The sequence below is a fragment of the Rhipicephalus sanguineus genome, chromosome 8, assembly GCF_013339695.2.
Source record: "Rhipicephalus sanguineus isolate Rsan-2018 chromosome 8, BIME_Rsan_1.4, whole genome shotgun sequence".
In the NCBI taxonomy this organism is placed as follows: Eukaryota; Metazoa; Arthropoda; class Arachnida; order Ixodida; family Ixodidae; genus Rhipicephalus; species Rhipicephalus sanguineus.
In genome coordinates this window covers 11922593-11938561 of record NC_051183.1, presented here as the reverse complement: position 1 = coordinate 11938561, position 15969 = coordinate 11922593, and the positions used below count along the sequence as shown (strand labels likewise).

General features: G+C 45.3%; 1 protein-coding gene across 5 annotated transcripts in view; it reads right to left on the bottom strand.

Annotated features, from left to right (window-relative positions):
• The window catches only part of LOC119401379 (uncharacterized), a 36015-nt gene that overhangs the window by 5069 nt on the left and 14977 nt on the right, over positions 1-15969 (bottom strand). For all 5 annotated transcript variants that reach the window (XM_037668122.2, XM_037668123.2, XM_037668118.2 and 2 more), the window contains exons 8-15: positions 15501-15722; positions 14268-15251; positions 12183-12426; positions 8107-8242; positions 6793-6842; positions 5975-6055; positions 5362-5465; positions 103-267 (exon numbers count right to left, since the gene is read on the bottom strand). In XM_037668122.2, the coding sequence (XP_037524050.1) occupies positions 103-267; positions 5362-5465; positions 5975-6055; positions 6793-6842; positions 8107-8242; positions 12183-12426; positions 14268-15251; positions 15501-15722 (1986 nt within the window). The remainder of the gene's footprint in view (positions 1-102; positions 268-5361; positions 5466-5974; positions 6056-6792; positions 6843-8106; positions 8243-12182; positions 12427-14267; positions 15252-15500; positions 15723-15969) is intronic.

Genomic DNA, 15969 nt, shown 5'->3' with positions numbered 1-15969 from the left:
TGTTTGACACTGACTAAGCCGTATTTTCCAACTCCTAAGAAATAAGGCTTTAGCCTCAGCATGGCTCACTACAAGCAGATGCCAAGTGGATGCCCAACAGACCTTGGTGGCCACGTGCAGGAAGTCCTTGTCGAAAGTGGCCAGCCCCTCCTGGAAGCGCTCCATCTCCTCGCGGCTCCAACGGTGGCACTCTGGGTAGCGATACGTCAGCAGTGGGTGGTGCCCGGGCAGCCGCGGTTCCCGCTCCATCAACCTCAACGTTGCCTCCTGTACACCACGTTGCAAGCACCTTGAAAGGCACCCTCAGACTGCTGGCTCCTTTTTTATTTGACATTGGTTAGCAGTTATCAGCATGTTGGATTGATCAGGTTTATTCGCTTATCACATTTAAAGGGACACTAAAGTGAAACAATAAATTAGTTTACACTGATAATTTCTACTCTGAGAACTCTAATGTAGTTACTTTCACCACCACAGGTTTATTATTAGACGAGAAGATCAATGTCAAAAGTTTCACTTTTAAATTTCCCGTTGATATCTCCAATAGTGACAAAACGGATTTCAAAGTGCTTTCTTGTATTTTGGCCGCATTGGCTCGAGGAAATTTCCTGAAACTCGGTATGCTAAGTCTCTGGCTCCCTCAGAAGACAATGTACTTCATTTTTACCTATTAGGAACTATATAGGCTCTAGTAGACGCCGTCAAAATCTATGACGTCACGGAGATTGGCCACCCGCATTTTCTTATTGTGCGTTTTCTCGCTTACCAATCACCTTCTTACATCAAGCATGGTGTTTTTGGTATCAAGTAATTTACTAATACAAGAAAAACTGTTTTTCTCTTTAGTGTTCCTTTAAGTTCAGGCATGACATCATGTGGGGATATCCACACAGATGTATCTAAGATTGACCTAATGTGTGACTGGTCTGACACTACCTGAGGTAATACTACATATCCCAATGGTCTTTTTCCAACAAATACGCTTTATCTTTACTTTATAGAAAGCCAACAAACCTTTTACAAACATTTTCTTAATGAAGCCCCATGCTATCGGAGCAAAAGTACATCTCAACACAGTCCCACTGGCTATGACAAACATCGCAGGGAAAGACTTCGAAATGTGCCTAAAGAAGGCTTTTTTTACAAAACCATGGCACAACTAGATTTCCAGTACGACCTTTGAAAGACATCCAGCCACCAAGATCACGAAAGCCAGTAGTTCTCTCAGCAATAGAGGTGAGAAGATTAGCTTGTGAGTTTGCAGAATTATGAGGTAGTGTCACTCTGAGAATTGTTGTGGCAGCACAAGACTAAACTCTAAGAAAAAATAGAGTATTTGGAGAGTATTTCTGCCACACAACTATGATCCTCATCTGGCTCGCTCGCGTTTCCTTTCTTGAAAACCCGGCTTTCTACACTTTCCTATCAAGAATGCTATGTGTCACTAATCCCACTAATGGGGATGGCAATCACCGGGCGGATTCCAAGGGCGGACGTATCGGGCCCTCGAAGCGCACCACGAAAGCGCGGACAATTTAGAGTTGGTCCTTTAGTCCGCCAGCGAACGCCGGTTGTGGTCCAAAGACCGAGTCAGAGCCAAGAGTCGATAACACAAACGAAATATATTCTCAGTCAAGGCAGTACAAACATCACAAACACATGCACACTCGGCTGGTACCAGTTACAACTTCACAATATAACACAGATGGTGTTAACACAACGGGAACTAAATGAACAGAGTGAGAATGGCAGACTGGGCTTGTTGGTTACACATATTTGAAGTTTTAAGGCGCGAATAAGACACGGACGAAGAATAGGAACACACACACGGAGCGCCACTTCCAACATAGATTTATTTCGAAAGAGCACAGAACATATATATCCACCACGCGCGCCGTCAACGTGCCTCAATGCGCAGTCGCATTCAAGTAGCGTAACTCTTTTGGTGATAATGAAATGGAGGCAACGCTGACGCATAGGTCACCTGATTCGATTATTTTCTTGGCTTCAATAATTAGTCGCACTGATTTATCTGGACTTCGGCCGACTACCGCGCAAGCGCTAAAGTTCGGAACGCAATGACAATCCCGGCAGTGTATCGCGAGGTGGCCCTCTCTGCCATTTCTGACGTTATTATTATGCTGTCTTAGCCTGTCATTCAGGCACTGTTCGGTCTGGCCAACGTAAGTTCTACCACACGACAAGGGGATCTCGTAGACCACGCCCTTCTGACAGCTTACATACTTGTTCTTGTGGTTGATAATGCAGGCCGGAGCTTTCCTGGGGAAAGGGTTAGTCATCTTGCAGAGCCTGGAGAGTTTTAACGGGGCAGAGAAGACCACCTTTACATCAACATGATCGGCAATCTTTTTCAAATTGTGGGATATGCGGTGTACATAGGGAATCACAGCAAGTTTGACATTGCTCTGGGGCGGCTCCTCACTTTCGTGGCGGTTCCGCGACTTCCTCAACATCTTCTCCGCCACAGACACCAGAATGTGCTGTGGGTAGCCTGCCTCCTCAAGACGGTCAACCTGCTTGAGGAAACTGTCAGCTGCTCTGTGTGGGCAGGATTTCTTGAAAGCATTCAGCAGGCACATGTTGGCGATGCTACGTTTAACAAGCTTAGAATGGGACGAGCTAAAAGGCAGCAGTGGTTTGTTTGCACGAGGCTCATATTGCCAACATGCATGGTCAGTTGCTAAAAACAGTCTTAGGTCTAAAAATCTTATAGTCGAATCTACCGAAAGTTCGTGTGTCACTATTAAGGGAGATAAAACATGTCTAAAAGTTGTCAAGGTGTTGGTGACGACTTGGTCGGTGTCCGTCAACGTTTTGTCAATGAGGACTAAAAAATCATCTACGAATCTAAACACCTTGATAACACCGCTACCTTCGAGAAGGCTGGAAATGGTCCTGCCAGCGCGAGCTAAAAACAGGTCGCTTAAAAAAGGTGCTAAACAGGACCCTATACAGACGCCGCTCTTTTGCAGGTATAGGCTACCGTCCCACTCCACATAGGTCGAACTCAGATACAGTTCTAGCATTGCCATGAATTTTCCTTCTGGGATACCTGCGTCATTTTGAAAAGACAGGGGACCGTATCGGTCTATGCTGTCCTGGACGCACTGAAGCAACGCATCTTTCGGCATTGAATAGTACAAGTCTTTCAGGTCAATAGAAAAAGCATCCAGGGCTACCCCTGCTTGACCGGAAAGAAAGTCAACTACTTCACTGGAATCTTTCACCCGATAGGGATCGTCAACCGTAAGAAGCCGGAACTTATCGAGCAGGAAGACGGCGAGACCTTTCTGCCAGGTGTTACGTTCTGACACGATTACTCTGAGGGGGCAACTCTCCTTGTGGGTCTTTGCACTGAAGAAGACCTCGAGAGTATCTGATTTGCTACTTTTGATGTCTCTAACCAACTTTGATAAGTTCATACTCTCGCCGAGCTTCTTAGCTTCACTTTTTAGCTTTTTGATCTGGACGTTCTCGCGGCACTGAAACACAGAACTCAACGCTTCAAGCGCTTTCACCTTGTAAAGGTCCCGTGGAAAGACGGCAACTGACCATGCATGTTGGCAATATGAGCCTCGTGCAAACAAACCACTGCTGCCTTTTAGCTCGTCCCATTCTAAGCTTGTTAAACGTAGCATCGCCAACATGTGCCTGCTGAATGCTTTCAAGAAATCCTGCCCACACAGAGCAGCTGACAGTTTCCTCAAGCAGGTTGACCGTCTTGAGGAGGCAGGCTACCCACAGCACATTCTGGTGTCTGTGGCGGAGAAGATGTTGAGGAAGTCGCGGAACCGCCACGAAAGTGAGGAGCCGCCCCAGAGCAATGTCAAACTTGCTGTGATTCCCTATGTACACCGCATATCCCACAATTTGAAAAAGATTGCCGATCATGTTGATGTAAAGGTGGTCTTCTCTGCCCCGTTAAAACTCTCCAGGCTCTGCAAGATGACTAACCCTTTCCCCAGGAAAGCTCCGGCCTGCATTATCAACCACAAGAACAAGTATGTAAGCTGTCAGAAGGGCGTGGTCTACGAGATCCCCTTGTCGTGTGGTAGAACTTACGTTGGCCAGACCGAACAGTGCCTGAATGACAGGCTAAGACAGCATAATAATAACGTCAGAAATGGCAGAGAGGGCCACCTCGCGATACACTGCCGGGATTGTCATTGCGTTCCGAACTTTAGCGCTTGCGCGGTAGTCGGCCAAAGTCCAGATAAATCAGTGCGACTAATTATTGAAGCCAAGAAAATAATCGAATCAGGTGACCTATGCGTCAGCGTTGCCTCCATTTCATTATCACCAAAAGAGTTACGCTACTTGAATGCGACTGCGCATTGAGGCACGTTGACGGCGCGCGTGGTGGATATATATGTTCTGTGCTCTTTCGAAATAAATCTATGTTGGAAGTGGCGCTCCGTGTGTGTGTTCCTATTCTTCGTCCGTGTCTTATTCGCGCCTTAAAACTTCAAATAAATGAACAGATCACGTGCTACGAATGCAATCTCATGTATTACAACTATCCAAGAACAGTTGAGGTCCTGAATATTCAACGGCGTATCAAGTCCACAATTTTGGACAGTACTTGAATGCTTCTCTTCTAGGAAACACTCACGCCAACTCCAGCGCTGTCTGTCGTTGTGTTCCGTCATCTAACTTGTCACGACTCACACGGCGTCGTCATCAGATTCTTCCAGATCGACGATCGACTGACCGCACGACATCATAAACATGTCTTCTTTGGCTGACGGAGCCGCACTCAGCATAACTTCACCATCTCCGGACCGACTGACTGACTCACTCACTGCTTGCTGGTCATCGTTGCATGCTTTTATCTCATCTCCCCAGGGTTCTAGAAGCGTCGGGAGGGTTCTTCGGCGTGCAGTACAGCCAAGGCTACGGAATATTCGAGGTTTCTCTCGCCGGTTCTACTCACGGCAGCGTCACTCGGCGATGAGTCATCCTTTCCCTCTAGAAAGATTCAGGCTTTGCCGGGCGTTTGATCCAAGACTGCTAGTGGGCGAGGAGGATGCGGCGTGTCGGAGTCTTTTGATACTTGTTTTTTCGTTGTTCGCGCTTCCTTGGGCGAGCGTCGCGCGCCGTACTATCCCGCTGCCGTTCAAAAGCGGCTGTGTGCGCGCGCTTTACTGACGCGCTCGTTTGTGACACTATGTCACGCTGATAGCATGCACCCCGTTCGTGACTGGGACCACAGTGATAATGCAAGGAAAGTATGCGAGGTACATGGCAATTACAGTTGTGTGGCAGAAATACTACCCAAATACTAGATTTTTTCTTAGTGTGTAACCTAACTGTGTGCTGATGTCAGAAAATCGCACTTGCCTGCAGATTGCCCTGGCAGAGCGCTAATACGTGGAAGGCATACTCTCGGTTCCGACCTCCGCCAGGCACAGCCGCACAGCATGCAAACTCCAGATAGTTTTCCACTGCAAGCCAAAAGAAGTCGTGGCAAGGCCAGTGATTTCGTCATTGCACGGCTGCTCAAAACGCCATTTTGCAACAACCAGACAGCATTGGCCTCAGCCAGTCTAAAGTGTGCTTTCAATTTCAACAAGGGATCACTAGCATACTGTGCTCAACTTGGCCATCATGGCTACTACAGGATAGTTGCTATTTCATGCAAATTTTACAACATTTTTTTACACTTTATGGTGCCAGAATTCGCAAGACGGTGTGTATATATAAAGAATTAGCCCACATCTTGTCTGTTGGTAATCGGCTCACAAGCTGCGACTACAAAGCACCCTGCCTCCCAATTTCCAAAACCGAAGGCAGTACTTTCACACACAGATAAAAAAAGACAGTGAAATGTCGACAGATGTTCGGATAACTTATGTCCAGAGTAATGCGTTATTTCCATGACTGCATATTTACCTGTATTGTATTCTCTTACCACGTTGCTAATGAAGACCGATTGACTGATTGATTGACTAACCTTCGTCATCAGCTAAGTGGTCACCAATGCGTGGATCCCAGACGAGGTCAGCACGGTGTTCGGACTTCAATGCATCTTCGACTGAAAGATAAAAATGACGACACATGAAGTGTCTAGTGTAGGTCATGACATGCAAGACCCAGTAGATACAAACTTCCTATGTCTATGATATCCTCTGTAATTAACGAATGACATCAAACAAAGTACCGTAAGAAAAGTTGACCCACAGGACAATGTCCTGCAAAAGTGATGTTTATAAAATAGCTGCGTTGACAAACAGTGCTCTAATGGTGGCTAGGTGTGTATGCACCAATATTCACAATCGCCATTCATGCATGCATTAAAGGCATCTTTTATCCTTTCCCTCTAGTGCTGACCCGAAGGTCGCAGGATCGAATCTCGGCCGAGGCGACCGCATTTTGATGGAGGCGAAATGCTAGAGGCCCATGTGCTTAGATTTAGGTGCACGTTAAAGAATCCCAGGTGGTCGAAGTTTCCAGAGCCTTCCATTACGGCACCTTTCATAATCATATAGTGGTTTTGAGACGTAAGACACCAAAAATTACTTTATCCTTTCCTTTATAGCTGCTTGTGTAGCAGCAGCAAACTGATGATTATGAAATGCACTAGAATGCAATTCACTGGGTTCGTACAACATGGTACTAGGTTTTTGCATAGTCACAAAAAAGTTATAATAATTTGATTTCATGGCTTATGTGTGACAGTGAAAAAATTTTAGTATATTATTATAACTAGCATTTTGCTACATTTGAATAAGAGCCAAACTACAATTGTTTTGTCAAATACTACAAACTCACCATCTAAAGGGGGCAACCGGGCTTGGAACTGGGGACCAACATTGACGTGCCTGGGTGAAAGAAATGGTAAACACGGAACAATTCTATGAATGGCATTTAAAAGAAAATGTGATGTTCATTCATACGCTGAAAAAATGTGATGCTAATCTCCTGTAATTACAGGGTCCAGATGTGTTATATACTGACATTTCACCAACACAAGAATTTTAGTAGACGAGCATCCAGAAGACACAAGGATATAATTTTCGGTCATTTCTGTTTTACGACACGTCGGTGTACATTCTAAGGTTGACGCCGTTTCTAAAGATGCTGAGCTGGTTATAAGGGTAGCCTATCTTGCTGTTGCATGATGTTAGATGAATTCAGCATGCCCCTTTCGCAAATATGCATTATGCTCCTTGAGTCTGTGATATCGCCATATGTTGTGCGTTGAACAGCATAAGAAAAGGTTGCCAGGTCAACTGAACCGCAATTTGGACGATGCGGTTGAAGCTTATCAATGCGCGCTTTCAGCCGAGATGTGGGTCTGTAATTCCTCAGTTTTCACCGTATATGCTTTCTTTACACTTTTTATTCGTACATCAATAGTTCAGCACAGTGGTCTTCCAGCCCTCGATCTCTGCTACGTATACTGAACCATGCTGCCGTTACCACACTACCAAAAAGAGTTCAGTTAGGCGTGCCAACAAAGTGCTCCGTAGCACACCGATTTCATTTACAGAAGGATTCCGAAGTGATTACAGAAGTGGTTCCATTTACGGAAGAATTCTGATGTGATTACAGAAGTGGTCCCATTTACGGGAGAATTCTGACGTGATTACAGAAGTGATAACATTTACGGAAGAATTCTGAAGGAATCACAGAAGTGGTCCCATTTACGGAAGAATTCTGATGGGATCATAGAAGTGGTCCCATTTATGGAAGAATTCTGATGTGATTACAGAAGTGGTCCCATTTATGGAAGTATTCTGATGTGATTACAGAAGTGGTCCCATTTATGGAAGAATTCTGATGTGATTACAGAAGTGGTAACATTTACGGGAAATTTCCGAAGAGATTACAGAAGTGGTCCCATTTACGGAAGAAACCAGAAGCGATTATGTAAATGGTTCCATTCACGAAACAATTCTAAAGTGACTTCGCAGGTGATTTTAGTTAAGGAGCTGTCTCTAGAGACAGCTCTGCACTGCTTCTTAATCGTGCATCGGATCAAGAAAGTGGACTTCCAGTTCCTGATTAACACAGCCTGTTATAAGTTCCTTCCATGACTCCTTCAGGCGCTTCGGTCAGGCATGCTGAAGTGGCCTCACTTACGGAAGTATGTCCGTCTCTGGAGCCAGCTCCCCCTCCTCTTCGGAAAGCGGTGCCTCGCATGGACTCTCCAGGGGTGACTGGGGCACTGCACCGCTGCCTCCACCACTACTTGGCGGGTAGACGGCGCTCACCCGATCTGCAAACGTAGAAGCACGAGAAAGCTTGAAGTAAACTGTCAGTGGAGCCTTTCCATCATGCTGGGGATGAGAAAATAGTAAATTTAAAGTCCAAAGCAAATTCGAAGTGAATGGTACTTCGGCTGAATCATCTTGAAGCGAATAGTTCGAATAGTACGTATCACATATTATAAAATGAGCATTCTTGTCATGACCAAACTGACTTGCACAATATTTTTAAGAACTGGAACTAGGGGAGAGCTATAAGGTGAGCTAGTTAGTGTTCATTCATCTTCAAAGGTTCGCTTAGTTAACACAGAATGAATAAAAACAGGACACACGACATCAAGCGAACTAGGCATGTGCGAATATCACTTTTCTTGGTTCAAAGTGAAGTGGAACCAACTTTAAATAGCGCGTCGTCCTGTCTCCTTCACGCCTGCGTGTTGTAGTTTTTTTTTTTTGCACTTTTTTCAAACATGAATTTGAATAACAGCAAGATTTGAATAGCAGTAGGGTGCTAACATACGTAGAGTTTAAAATTTTACTATACCTAGTGCATGTAAGCCCATATAACAAGCTTTTAAACTTAAAAATAATTAATCGAGGTGAAGGTAATAGGTACATTTAACCTTGAAGTGTGGCTTCGTGGCAGTTCGGATTTCCCCTGAATATGTGGTTTCACGGCGTGGTGCCCCCAAGATCCAGTGAAACCCCCTCTACAAGGGGTTACATGCGGTCAAATATGTATCTGTTCATTTTGAATATACTTCGAAATTTCGAATAATTTAAATTCGTGTTGAAGCAAATTCGAATAGTGCAATATCAATTCGAATATTCGAGTGCTTGAATATTTGCCCAAGCCTACATCATGCTCACACCTATGTGAAAAAACATGTTGTTACAATGCTGAAATCATGCTCATACGTGAATAAAGGCATCATACCTATGTGAATAAAGGTTTCGTTACATTGCAGAAATAAGGCACAACACAATCATTTTTGCAACAAACGCCAAATTTATAAGCTGCACTCCAAGAAAAGATCGAGTAAAAAGGGCGTCTTTTTGTCCCACAACAATAATCGTCATTTATTTTGCCTTCCTTTCCTTGCACTATCGCCGCGCGCCCGGCACTTTCTGGTCACGAACGACATGCGCGCTATCAGTGTGACATAGCATTCTTGGTAGGAAAGTGGCCAGCGCCGAGCTTTCAAGAAAGGAAACGCAAGCAAGCCAGATGACGATTATTGTTGTGGGACAAAAAGACGCCCTTTTTACTCGATCTTTTCTTAGAGTGTGGAGGTACATACCACATGTGCAGTATCAGAGTCAGCCAATAAAAAAAGCTCAAGTGTTTACTTAAAAAAATCACTCTTGTGGACAACTTTTTGTAGCAGCAAAGAGAAAGCTACAGTGGTGCAGTACGCCCGTGACAGAACTCATGTAAGCAGACATTATCACATGCATTTAACTCGGCAAACAAAGAACATCTTGCTTACTACAGTACTCATGTTAAAGTAGTGTAGGATCTATCATCCAGTGTAAAATAAAAATGTATTTCTATCGCTTCATGGTTTTGCATATACCGAAATGAGGAACTGCTACATGTAGTAAGCTATGATTGTACAGTAACTGCAAGTAAATGAAACAAAAAGCACTGTCAAGCTCTGCCAGACTATTGGGACCATAACACGTGTGTGGAAACTGAACACTTGTAGCTAGAGTGTACTAGAATGAGACAGTGAGTCCACAGAGGGCTCCACGCTGAGGCATCTTTTAAAGAAAATCCAGATGACGCCACCATCACCTTCACCTGAAGGTTATCATAGTTACCGCCATAATTGCTATGGTCACGGCCGCGTGCGGTGGCCACTGGTGGCAGCCTGGCAGTTGCGTGTCAGGTATAGACACAAAGCGTTGCTACAGTGGTTGTGCAAGCCTGTGGATGGCCTCGCACCACAATTCAACAGTAATTCGACTAAAGGAAGGCAACAGGTTAATTTTGCTAAGTACCTTGCTCATAGCTAGGGATGGGCGAATATTCGGGTGTTTCGAATATTCGAACGAATATTACAGTATTCGAATTCACTTTGATACGAACTTAGATTATTCGAAATTTCGAAGTATTCGAAATGAACGAATATATGTATATATTTGACCGCACATAACCCCCTGTAAAGGTGGCTTCACTGCAGCATCTGGGTGCTGTGCCGTGAAACAACCCATCCAGGAGAAATGTGCACTGCCGCGACGCCACACTTCAAGGTTAAATGTGCATATTTTTTTTTTTTTAAGTTTAAAAGCATGTTATATGGGCTTATATGCACCAAGTATAGTAATCTTTAAATTGTAACGTCCACTTATAACTAGGGGTGTGCGAATATTCGAAATTTCGAATATTTTTCGAATAGTGTTTGCTATTCGATTCGATTCGCGCTGGAATTTTACTATTCGAACTATTCGAACTTCCCAAAAGCGAATACAGTCAACGTCCGACTGAAAGTGACCCGTTCAAATTTTCAGTATGCTTCACCCCATTACACTCTCGTATTGCGGCAAAGCTGCCTTTCAAGCTCCGTTACAATCGAATTTTGTAAAGACACAGTAAACGTCCGATTGGAAGTGGTCCCTAGATTTTCAATATGCTTCACCTCATCACACCCCGGTATTGCGGCAAAGCTGCCTTTCAAGCTCTGCTACGGTCGCAAATGTACTAACTCAAGAAAACGCTGGTTCCAACATGGAGATGAAAGATGTGGCAGAGGTGGTGGCTCAATTAATGCTGTTTTGGACCTGAAATTTGGGCAGGAAGTCCGAAAAATCGGAAGCCGAAGCTTTTTAGCATCCAAAATTTTAGATGTTCTTATATATCGACGTCTATGAGGTAGATTTGGAACTCTGGACTTGAAGGGAGCACACCCTTGTCCGCCACATCAGGGGCTTCCACAGCAGTTGAAAGAGGAGGAGAGGCTGGGGAAATGGCATCTTTGCCTATCACGTGTAAAGTGTTGTTGGCAACGCTTTGGTTGCACCAAATCATGTACATAAATAGAATTCGGCCTCTACATTGCCTCATTCTTGATAAGACAACTATGAAACACCACCCCGCCAGTGCTTCATCAACCTAGCGAAAAGAAACACTTTCATGTTGCTATCTCATAAGAATATGCTTAGGAATCCTAACTTTTTTTCTGCAATTTTGCTTCGAAGTATTCGAAAAATATTCTAGAAATATTCGAGAAATATTCTATTCGATTCGCACTCACACTTAAATATTTGAATTCGCTTCGCACCCAAAATTTTGCTATTCGCACAGCTCTACTTATAACTTGCACCTTACTGCTATTTAAATCTTGATACTATTCAAGGCTGCTTCATTTCAAACCAAAAAAGTGACATTCACTCATACCTTGTTCTAATCCTTAAAAATATTGTGCAAGGGTTATGACAAAAATGGTCACTTTTCTTAATATTATGCGGTAAATACTATTCGAACTATTCGATTCGAAATAATTCGACCAAATCACTATTCACTTTGGATTCGCTTCGAACCTCAAGTTAACTATTCGCCCATCCCTACTCATAGCTAATAGCGATAGTGTTACCTTTATTTCGTTTTATTGGTTTTATTTTGGTTTATTGGAAAGCTCGGTATGCTCCCAACCACCGGAGCATACCGGAGCTTCATTTGAAGGCTACTGTAGTGACACCGCAAGTTTTCACCGTTTTTTGCTTCACCCTCACCGCTTGCTGCCGGCTCCAGTGGACCACCCTAGTACACTCTACCTGCAGCTTTTCTTTTACTGCCAGGAAAAGTTGCCCACAAACACCCATGACAAAAGCTTTCAAATACATGGTCATTGAAATACACTGGCATTGCAGTTAACATGTTTCCGCACAGCAGTAATGTTTTTTTTTCTCTTCATGTCTTTCGTACAGCAAGGTGTACCAAGCACTCACCCCTTGGAGTGATAGCGTGAGGCGTCATTGGTCCGGCCGACCGGGGTCCCGAGAAGACGTGCCAGAAGAGACCGGAGCCCGACCGCAGGGGACTGAGCATGGGAGGTGGGGTGTACGGGGGCGGTGAGGTGACCCCAGCAGAGCCCTTGCAGCCTCCGGCCTCCCCACACGGGTCCCAGAGACGAGGCGAGCGCAGCCGGCTCGGGAAGCCGATGGCATTCACGTGGGGCGGTATGTACAGGGGCTGCAGCAAGCCACGACAGATGTATTTTAAACGGAAACTTTGACTCATGGCCAACTCCAATAGGGATATTGGTTTATCTTTGTCACCTTTAACCCCTTAATTCCTGCATATGAGCCGAGTCCCTGCACAATTTGCATGCCCTTAACCGAGGACTAGACGAGGTTCACAGCAAAATGTCTCAATTTCTCTCACCAAAAACAATCGGAGCAAGTCGACGCATCAATAGCCTTTTTCATGTATGGGTGGTGCTATAATACCGTAACCCAGGAATTGCCTAACTTTCTGGCCTTGCGGAACTTCAATGACTTCTCCAGAGTGTTGCAGAAGCTCCAAATTTTCTCTTTACATTTGTGCGGTTTTGGATTGAGGGATATCAAGGAGGAGGGAGAGGGAGAAGGAGAGGGGGGAGCAGGTGATGACTTTTCTTGATTTGTGCAACCAGAGTATTGGCCCATTATCTTTAATCTTGAAGGCTATCACTGTTCATGTGAAAGTCGCAATATGATAACACAAAGAAAGACCTCAGATTTTCATGTCAATAGGTAGCGAACGCCTTTCCATGTTCACAGCTCAAATTACGGACTACCTCTCACGTTCCCGAGACTGGGTGCATGACAACCCAATAGGCTACCAAACAATTTGCACAGCTGAGCAATGGTCGTACCTTCACTGAAGCAACGTGACAACAGGGCACCGCGCACCAAGCACTCCCGCAAGACAACTGCCGAACCACAAATCATCTGCCTTTTGCTGCAGCAGACGGCGAGTTCACTAAACAATGCACCAACTACCCATTCGGTTCCACTAGAACCTTTTGTGAATGCCTGTGTTTTATGGCGGACTTGCGTAATGCTCCAGCTCGGACAATGCAACGTCTCCGGAGGATGTACCCCGGTTGCCAGTCGAGATGCGCTTGTGTTCAGATTGTCGAGGATTCCTGTTCAGTGGTAAGGTGCCCCTGACGTCTACTCCCAAAGGCTTCACATAATCTGAGTACCCAACCAATCTCTCACATTCCAATTGTGTTGCTGAGTGCCTGATATTGCCAAGATTGCCATTTATGCAGCTAAGATGCTTGCCTACATGTCTCCTAGCATGACACAAAAGCAGATCAAGACCTACTTGGATGCAAAGCTTCTGCATTATGTTCCACTACTCATGCCCAGTCTTACAAGTCAATATCACACTGCTCCAATAATAGTGGCAAGCAACTTCAAAGTCGACATACCAACGCCAAGTGGCCATTGTCTCGTCAATTAAAAGGACAATAAATTGAAGCTGCAGCTTGTGGCCAACCAAAAGGTATACATGACACATTTACAGACATGTATTGATGCCGTCTTCGTACAGTGTTTACCCTCTGCTGTCTCCAGGTACCACGTTAACTACTACAGCTACCACAAGGGGTTGTCCATGATTATCGATATTAGTTGTCGGGATGGAGATGTGCCACCAGGCATCAACGCTGGTGCATCCACATCAAACAGTGCTATACCCGCCAAACACCAACAGACATTGTGCAAGCTCTTATATCTCAATGTACACTGAACATTCAATTGCTTCCCTGAAGAAATGTTTCTCTTTTGTGTTATACCAATTTCTATCGTAGAGGGATCCTCCACATTATTTTATAACAGGAGATTGAACCGAAGAATTGCGCCACTTTTCCAGTCAAGGTTTCTTGTGACACGTCTGCTCTCAGAAAAGGGCAACCTTTAATTTACAGCCATATCTCAATGTAACATACGCAACTATAAAGAAATGAATTTAAATTGTTATCAATACCAGCATTTGACATGCTTATAAGAAATGTAGTTTTGGAAACAAACAGGACAGCTCACCTCTGGTCTGTGTTTCCGTCGACTCCGCAAGGGGCATGTTGGGATAGGGCTTAAAAACACATCATCATCATCACATTCTGCAGCTCGACACGAAGACACTTGAACTTCTTCATTCCTGCTGCTTTCCAATGGCTTCTTCGTCTCCAAAGAAGCCTCCGGAACATCGGCAGGTTTAGTGCTACTACCAACATCAGGCACAACCGAATGCCCAATCGGTTGTGCCGGATGGTTCGAATGCACTATGGTTGACACCATCATCGGTGCAACCATATCCACAGTCCGGTGCATGTCAGAAGTTTCAGTGTTTTGCCGAATGTCCATTTGTTCGTAAGTTGGCTCAGTCTTGATTTCCTTGGTTTCGACAAGCGGTGGCGAATCTGGTACGCACACCACTTCGTGGTCAAAGCTCGCCGGGGACTGCGTCAGGGTCGTCGTGGCCGGAGAACGGCTGAGCCCACCGTGGTGCGGAGAATGGTTGTCGACGAAACTACACATGTCCTTGTCCGGCTTCTCTTCTTCCTCCTCATCGAACGCATCGCTAATGGCGGCGAACACGTCCTCGTGTTGATGAGAGTCGCCGTACGACATGCCAGCCTGCATTGCGTCAGGCGATGCCACGAGCGAGCTCCGAGATGACGCCACCAGCCCTTGAAGCTGCTCGAAGGAGGGCAGGGGTTCGAGTCCCGGGTCGGAGCCCACTCTACAAGTGCGGCGAGGCCCCAGTAAGAGGTCGGCCAGAAGACCACTGCTGCCTTCAAAGGCCAAGTGGTCCGAGTCAGAGTGGCGCCGGCGCTCGTTGTTTGTATTAGTCACGGACGGGCGGGTGGGTCTTACGGCCCACGTGTTGAGGGGCGGGAGCAGTGGTGGAGGGCGTTGTTGGCTCGGTGCAACAGACGTGATGACCTCGTCCGGTTGCAATATGGGCATGGTCGACCTGCTTACTGCAACACGCTCCATGGAAGGCTGGCACGTTGCTTGAAGGCCCTGGAAGGATGGGACGCCATGACTTTAGCACAACTACAGGCAACTATGCAAACAGGGGCAAGCATTGCCAGAAATATTTACACAAATCTTATAGGAGAGCTTAATGGGGTCATGAACTACGTTTCGAAGTAACCATCGCATAACCTCAGTATCACAGTTTATTGCCTAATGAATTGATTTATTATGGTTATTAGTTAGGGTTAATGACTTTTTCAGTTAGGTGGCCAAACATATGATGAGACCGTTTACCTGAGTGAACATGGCTGTGCTCTGTGTGGTGGCGGTTGTAGCAGGTGGCTGGTGGAGTCGCATGTGCTGCTCGAGTTCAGACAGGCTGGTGAGTTTCTGATGGCAGAGGCTACACAGGCATTCTGTGGCTGCCATCGGCACAGCGTCCAATGATGATGAAGGCAGTGAACTGCCACTATGGCCGGGAACTGGCTCATTTATTGCCTCTGCAGAAAATGGGACCTGTAATGCAAACATACAAGCAGGCAATGAATGAATGCTGAGTGCTGAGCATGCACGCACTCATCTGCTGTTGACAGCATGCACGGTGACGAGGACAACTTGGAGAACACAGAATGAGTGCTGTATCAACTATAATTTTATTCAGAAAATGTGCTCATCTATAAACAACAAAATTTTAACCAAGAAATGTGAGTTCAATTTTGGTTTTGGCTTGCTCCTTGACAGGAGAGTTTTCTGTTGAGTCTCT